Source organism: Asterias amurensis, chromosome 1 (genome assembly GCF_032118995.1).
Source record: "Asterias amurensis chromosome 1, ASM3211899v1".
NCBI classification, from domain to species: Eukaryota; Metazoa; Echinodermata; class Asteroidea; order Forcipulatida; family Asteriidae; genus Asterias; species Asterias amurensis.
The window spans coordinates 28459981-28467640 of NC_092648.1; the positions used below are offsets into that span (position 1 = coordinate 28459981).

Consider the following 7660-nt stretch of genomic DNA (forward strand, 5'->3'; position numbering starts at 1 on the left):
TTGTTGTTGTTATTTTGATGTTGTTGTTGTTGTTGTTTGGCAAGTGTTTTAAATAATTTAATGTAAAAAGTACTTTAAACCTGTTTAATAGCGCCGGGATTGACACAATGGGAGGCATTCTGCACAGTGTTTTGAATTGGCTTGTTAAAACCTATAGAGATGGCGGCTCTATTGGGTGGTTTGCTGCACTTGGTTTATTTTCAACATGGGTGGTGTGGATGAGTTTATTAAAGGGTCTTGCCGTGATGTTACAAACTCTACATGAACAATTCGACGTGTCAACCTGGGTGGTTGGTTGGACGATTGCTATAATAGACGCCGGTATAGAGTTTTCAGGTAAGTTATTGAATAGTACGATCAGCCAGTTTGCAAAATCAATCCTTAAGGCTTAAGCATATGGAATTCGTGCAGTCAAAGTCCTTTGGTGGCTAGATCATTTCGAGCACTCGAAATGGCCGTTTCGTTCACTGCAAACTTGAAAAGAAAGCACTTTTTTTCTTCTTTTTTTTGAACACTCAAAGTGTTTCGTGAGTATATAGGGGCCTACACACCTTGTTTGGAGTTCTTCATCGGTGCGCTTCAAACCATGGTGCACTCGAAAAACAAAACGAAAAAGGACCCTGTTAAGAGACACAACATTGGATCTGTGGAAAGTCTTACGAACTGCCCAGCTGGCTAGTGTTCAATTAGACTTTGTAAATGGGTTTCATGTCATAATGAGTTCTTAAATTATGCGTCTGTATAGATACAAGTAAAATGTGGAATCCGGTTTAAGACAGTTGAGACTACTTCCGTCTCGAAAACTATGTCACTTCAGAGGGAGCCGTTTCTCACATGGTTTTATACTATCAACCTCTCCCCATTACTCGTAATTAAGTGAGGTTTTATGGTAATAATTATTTTGAGTAATTACCCATAGTGTCCACTCCACTGCCTTTAAGCAAGATTTGTAATCATCACCGGGGTAATATAAAGTGAAAATATTTACGCACTGTTTTTACAGCTATACTAGCTTCTCCACTGCGAGAGAAATTTGGAGCGAAAGCTGTGGTCACTGTGAGTGGAGCACTCGTCGGTGGGTCACTGATAGCGTCTTCATTTGCATCCAGTTTATATCAGATAGGGATCCTCCTCACTCTCTTTTGTGGTAAGTCAGGGCCCAATTACATAGAGCTACTAAGCACACATACTTGCTTAGCATGACATGTTTTGCCTTGATAAAAACAGGAGTACTAAACCAAATTTCCACGAGATTTTCAAGATTTAAGCAAACAACAGCTGAGTAACAAGCATGCAATGTGCAACAAATGGAAATTTGGTTGGTAATTCTGTTTTTTATCAAGGAAGAAATGTCAGCAATTTTGTGTGCTTAGCAGCTCCATGAAATGGGGCCCAGATGTTGAGGGACAAAGAAAGACTCTTTCACGTGTGAAAATGACTTCTTCAAGTTTTTTTTAGAGTGACTACTTGCTTTTTTAATCAGTTTTGTTAAAGAACATGTCGTGCCTTGGATTGGACGAGTTGGTAAAAGAGCGTTTGTTTGTTTGTAACTGCTTGTTATAAGATGCAGATGGTTGGAAAGATGTTTTCCTTTTACTTTGCGAACTAACACGCTTCTCGCTTCTTTATGGTATTCATCAAAAACAACTCGACCGTCTTCAGTTAAAACAAAACACAGCAGCACGCCTAATTACACGTTCTCGACGCTCTTCACATGTTACTTCAACTTTATGCAATCTTCACTGGCTTCCAATTAAATTTAGAATCATTTACAAACTCATGATCTTAACCCACCGTTCAATACATGGTACCGCACCGTCATATTTATCTGAACTCATCAGGCCTTATAACCCCAGTCGATATGGTCTTCGTTCAGCAAGTCAACATCTTCTGACTGAACGGAGATCTTATCGCTCCTGGGGAGATAGATCTTTCCGTATTGCTGCCCCTCGTCTTTGGAACAGCCTTCCTCACAACATTCGCTCTATTTCATCCCTCAACTCCTTTAAAACTACCCTCAAAACCTACCTCATGGTAATTGCCTACAACTACACAGTTTAATTTAAATATCTTGTTTTTGTTCATTGTTTTTCTTTGTCGCGCCTTGAACGCCTACTCTTTAGGTGGATATGTTTGCGCTTTACCAGTGTCATATTATTATTATTATAACACGGTCGGCCATTTATGGGAGTCAAAAATTTGACTCCTTGGAAATGGCCGACCGTGTTAGTCGACAAGGTAAAAGGAATATTGTATTCTACTTTTACAGCATCTTTGTACTCATATTAATTTTATAACAAACGGTTACAAACGCTTTTCAAAGACCAACTCAACCGATCCAAGGCAACGTGTTCCTTTAACCGTAAGAATCTCCACACTGTATAGTCATCAATGGAGTTGAGGTCACAATAGAGGTCACCAAGTTCACCTGCATTCGAAGTTCGCTGGCGGCAGTCCCCGTTGACCCGTCCCAGAGCCGTATATTGGGAGAGTTGGGACAATTTGCGACTATAGACGATGTGACCCATGTTTACATTCAAACCGCCCTCTGTTGAAAAAACACTGTATACGTCATGTGTCGCCGGGCAAACAGACACGTAGTCATTTGTGCATAGCCCCGGACACGATTGCATATGCAAAAATGTCCGAAGCCACTCTCTCTCTCTCTCTCTCTCTCTCAAAACTGCCCTGCGAAGTTAGAAACTTGATTAGCAATTGCACTGTACGTAAAATTATGCTGTATAGCACAAGAAGACATTACCATTGCTCTTGTTGTCTGTATTTGTAAGTCCCGCCTTCAAGCGCCCCATTTTCCACCCTTCTTTCCCCTACTTATAATTAACAGTGGGATGGGTGGTTTTTATTATCCGACGTTCTTTGTGGCAGGACTGCTTTGTAGAGGTGCTGGTCACCTGTTCCTCCTCGCCACCCACTGGCTTGGTATTTGTTTAGCTTTTTGCTTCTTTATGTATCGATTTGATATTTTTACTGTTATGCCAGTGTAAAGTTTAATAAAACTTAAACTAAGACTGATTCATGTACCCTTTTTTCACCAGGGCCAGCAATTGGTGTCTCAACTGTAGTGACAAAAGACGTGATTGGTCGTTCTTTCAGTGAATTTTATACATTGGCATTTGGTATAGGAGGTATCGGGGGTTCTCTTGCCTTCTTTACTACTGTTCCTTTGACGCAATTCTTTTTGGATGTCTACGGTTGGAGGGGAACCATGCTGCTACTTGGTGCGATTCTGTCCCATCTTGCCGTCTGTGGAGCTTTGATGAAAGAACCTGCCGCAATAAAAAACAAAGATGAATATCAAACAGTAACTGTAGACGAAGAACAAAGGGACATCAGTGATAGAGAACCAGCATCAAACAGTCGTTGTCGATCTTGTCTAAACAGTGTTTCCACATTCATCAGTAAGAATTTCGGGACTAGTTTACTCTCCTCAACATCCTTCTGGGTTATGGTCTTCATGCTGAACATATGGATGATGATGTACACAGCTTGGTTTATATACTTTGTACCATACGCCATTGTTTCCAAGGGGTTTTCCCAAACAGACGCATCCGTTTTCTTGGTGTGCTTTGGAAGCGGCAGATTTCTTGGCCATGCAACTCTAAGTGCGTTGGTCAAACAATTTCACGTTATTGGCAACAAAGGTTGGTTAGGAATTGGACTATTGATGATGTCTGTGTATTATGCCCTTGATCCATGGCTGATATCATATTGGCCGACTTGTGTAGGAACTTTCATCTTTGGATACTCGTTTGCCATTCCAGTGATACAAATTGACGTCGTAATTATAGAAATATTTGGTGCAAATCAGTTGGGACTCGTTCTTGGATGGAATGGACTCATCGCTGGTGTGTCGAGGATCTTATCCTTGTATTTTCCAGGTAAGTGTCATTACAGCATATTCCTTATATCTCACTTTCTTGACGTTATCAAAATATTCATTGGGACTGAGATGGACTGAGCAATGAGGGCGTATTTTGATGCACTGAAAAGGTCTGGAGCTGTATTGTTACCTAAAGTGGAGCTCCACTTGCAACGCTGGGGTTTAATGCCAAGTTAATATGTCGATAACACTCAATACACTACACTATCAATACTAGTGCCAGAAGTGGTAAAGTTAGCATTTTCGCAGTGAAAAACATTCCGTGTTCCTATTTTTACCAATTAAAAACTTGAAAATCTCATTTTTCTTAGGGTTGATCTACGATACACTTGGTAGCTATACCTTGGCTTTCACTCTAATGGGAAGTGTCCATTCTCTCACTGTGGTGGCTCTACTCGCTCTAGTTTGGCTGCAAAGACGCCGTCCATCCATACCCTGATGGAAGGTTTCTGCTGTTTATAGTCACGCAGGTGTAGTATAGTGCTGGTAGCGTTGAATGCAAGTTAGCTTGTGAATGGGTAGGCACGGGTTTGGATATCCTTGGTGTTAAGTTAAGCCGTGATAGCTTTGAATTTGTCCAGGGTCGTGACTTTCCACGGGTGCGTTCGTTTTGCTTCCCTGATGGGTCTTCTCCGCGTTTGCTCACTCGGGTGAGCCCCTGACATGTACAAGAGCTAAACGAACGACCACTCACCGCTGCCTCTCGTAGTGACGTCGTTTACCTGTGGCCAGCCCCCAAGTGACCCACTCCACAAGCAGGGCACTGGGGGCAGACCCGGGTGAGCCCCTGGAATCACGTCAAAAGCTGTTCAAACGCACCGGTGCAGACCGGGGATGACCCAGGGAAGCTTATAACGAACGCACCCATTGCTGACGCTGGTAAAAGGTTCCACTCCGGAGTAAGTTGTGTGTGGTATGAGACAGAATTTTTTGCAGTCCTTTTTGGTGTATTATTTGATAAAGGATGTGTTTTGATGAGAGCAGCTTCGTGTGGATCTAAGTTAAGGGTTTGGGTAGTTTGTCACTCTGGAATGCGATGATATTTCTTGTTGCCAGGCAGTGATTAGGCAGTGCCTAATAGAGAAGTAGTAAGATAGCTATTAGTTTACACGGAAGTTTCACAATTTATTAGAAAAAGGACACCAAGAGCCCAGGTGAAGCAAAAGCTTCTGCTCCCGTACCAAATAAAAGGACACTAACAGCAAACATGCACCAGCTGACTAACAAATAAACATGAAGGACTTCCAAAAATCCTCTAGAAAATGACCAGCCAGACTGGTCTGCTGTGCCTTTGTGTATGTTCCACTATACTTTCGTTGTAAGTGGTCTATAATGATTGTAAAGGCGAAGCTCGCTAAACCGCGCCACCAGCGTTATATTGTACCAGCGCGTTTATTTCGCGAATTTTTATTTGAGAGTGGCATAAGTACTTAAAGCATTCCTCTGCTGATAGCCAGTGTGTTACACGTTAATTTATGAGCTTGCTTATTTTCTTCGCGCTGATTTTATTTTATGACTTCTCATGAGGGCGCTCTCAACGGCGAATTTCCTCCCTGCATCACATTTCCGCAGTTCTTATCTTATTTTGAAGCCCGTATGTTGTATCAATTAGGAACTGAAAGGAAAATAATTCACTGAATTATCCAGCAGTCTCTGAAACTTCAGGTTTAAATTTTGATTAATAGCCAGTTTACTTTATATACTATAGACATCAGGATTGAAACCAAGTACATTTTCAGTTCAATATGACGCTTATTTCATACTCTTTTGTGGTAAATTTATCAATAATTTTATGAGAATCGAATTTCATATATTGTCTTAAGATTAAGATTACTTGAGTAAGAAAAGAATTCTCCTGACTGTACTAATGGACTGTGGTAGGGAGCCGAAAAGCCTTCGGAAATGGTGTATTTCTTAGGTTAACTATTTTGATGTGTAAGTTATTGTGTGAATTTCAATAACTTAAATGGTCTATGGTCTTTTTCCTAACACAAAACACAAGGTCCACAGATTTACATTTAAAGGCAATGGACACTATTGGTAATTACTCAAAATAAATTGTGTTCGTTATTGTATGCCTATGTGGTTTAGGGTTTTCTGTACTTTTTGTAATGTTTGTAAATTGGTTATATTTTCAGACTCGCAAGCCGCAGTAAATTTCACTGTATATGTGTGACTATAAACAATTGAATTGAATTTTAAATTATATACCATTTTGTACGGGGGGGGGGGGGGTAATTTCGCGTGTTAAATTAAAAAAACATTAGGCTTTAATAAAAAAAACAATTAAAAAAAGTTGTTAGCATAAAACCTTACTTGGCAACGAGTAATGGGGAGAGGTTGGTAGATATAAAACCATGGAGGGAGGAAGGAAGGAAGAGAAGGAGCTCGAACGACGCGCAAAACCGCAGAGGAACAAAAGAATACTCTGACAATGCCTCTGTCTGACCAGTGGAAAAAGATAGAAGACCTCCAGCTGGACAGCCGATTAACGAGCGGGATTAAATCTCTTTGTACAAAACGTGTGGTACCGCCAGTTTGCGCTCTTGCCTGCGTGTAAAGTTGAATCATTGGAGACCAGAATTGTGAATAAACACGTTTTCATTTACCGTTTGTGGTGTTTCACGGAAACATCATGGCATATTTTTACATTTTTTTTGTGACTTTCCGGTCACTAGCGGTGGTTCAAAATTTGGGTATTAGCACACGAGGGTGATTGGTATTCAATTGTGTTTTTCGATTTGGTGAGCACAAGTGTACACCATTTTTATCAGGTCTCAAAAAAGTTTTTTTCTTTTCTGTATTATATCCATACGACATATGACACCATAGAAAACGCAAACAAGCGATCTTTGCTGAAATTCATTAAAAATAGATCCAATCAATTAGTAATTGTTAAGTTCGCATGAGATTAAACAGATTTTAACTCTGTTTTTATCTCCATCAAACATGTAACTCCTTCTCTTGTGCTTTTTAGAAAGATTCATAAAAATCCCCCTTACGTCATCACCATGTTACGTCAGGTAGCTTAATTTACGAAATTGCCTTTTCGGTGTGCGCGTAAAAAAAAAGTAGTTTTAATTGTTGAAGCTTACAACAACATCTGTTCAAATTTATCCAGATTTGAAATGTGGGGGCGGGAAAACACTTGGGGTACGGTACGAACATCATAATGGTGTTGTGGGGTCCATCCGTCCATGGTTGTTTCCATCCGGCAGTAGGTTGAAATCACCAAAATGTATACATTGCTGTCCGACTGTCAGCCTACCTTATGCTACTCTCACACTTGTGGGCGAATATTCTTGCGAATATGAATATTTGAAATTCACGATAAATTCGCCCAAAAGTTGCGATTTGATAGTGAATCTGATGTTCTCGGCCGTCCTTGTACCCCCCCCTACCAATATCTAACGCATAATATGCACGATTTACTGACATAACCAATGGCTTACCAATGCTTACGAAAATCGATGGCGAATTACCGTATTCGCAACATTCACTAAAATTTAGGAAGCGCTTTGTGTTGCTGCTCTCACAGAGTGGCGAATGTTGTTGCGAAGATGAATATTTGAATGTCGCGTTGAATTCGTCCAAAATGGCGGTTGGATAGTTGTTATTTTCATCTCTGTCTCACCCCTCGATCGTCCCTGGTCGGCCCTCTCCTTACCAATATTTTACGAATATAATGTTTACCAACGCTTGCCAATGCCTTTACGAACGTTGCCAACGCTTACGAACGCTTTACCAACGTTGACCAAT

General features: G+C 40.7%; 1 protein-coding gene across 1 annotated transcript; it reads left to right on the forward strand.

Annotated features, from left to right (window-relative positions):
- Positions 1–245: 245 nt before the first annotated feature.
- Positions 246–4340, forward strand: LOC139942514 (monocarboxylate transporter 12-like). The gene is made up of 4 exons (XM_071939368.1): positions 246–336; positions 1004–1147; positions 3057–3899; positions 4213–4340. Exons 1-4 carry the CDS (start codon positions 246–248, stop codon positions 4338–4340), a joined length of 1206 nt encoding a protein of 401 aa, XP_071795469.1.
- Positions 4341–7660: the final 3320 nt, after the last annotated feature.

What these genes read in the sequence shown, in the direction of transcription:
- LOC139942514 (XM_071939368.1), top strand. Translation starts at nt 246, where the DNA reads ATGTTACAAACTCTACATGAACAATTCGACGTGTCAACCTGGGTGGTT. An exon ending in CCTCCTCACTCTCTTTTGTG is followed by an intron (nt 1,148 to 3,056) that starts GTAAGTCAGGGC and finishes TTTTTTCACCAG; the next exon opens with GGCCAGCAATTGGTGTCTCA. An exon ending in CTTATCCTTGTATTTTCCAG is followed by an intron (nt 3,900 to 4,212) that starts GTAAGTGTCATT and finishes CATTTTTCTTAG; the next exon opens with GGTTGATCTACGATACACTT.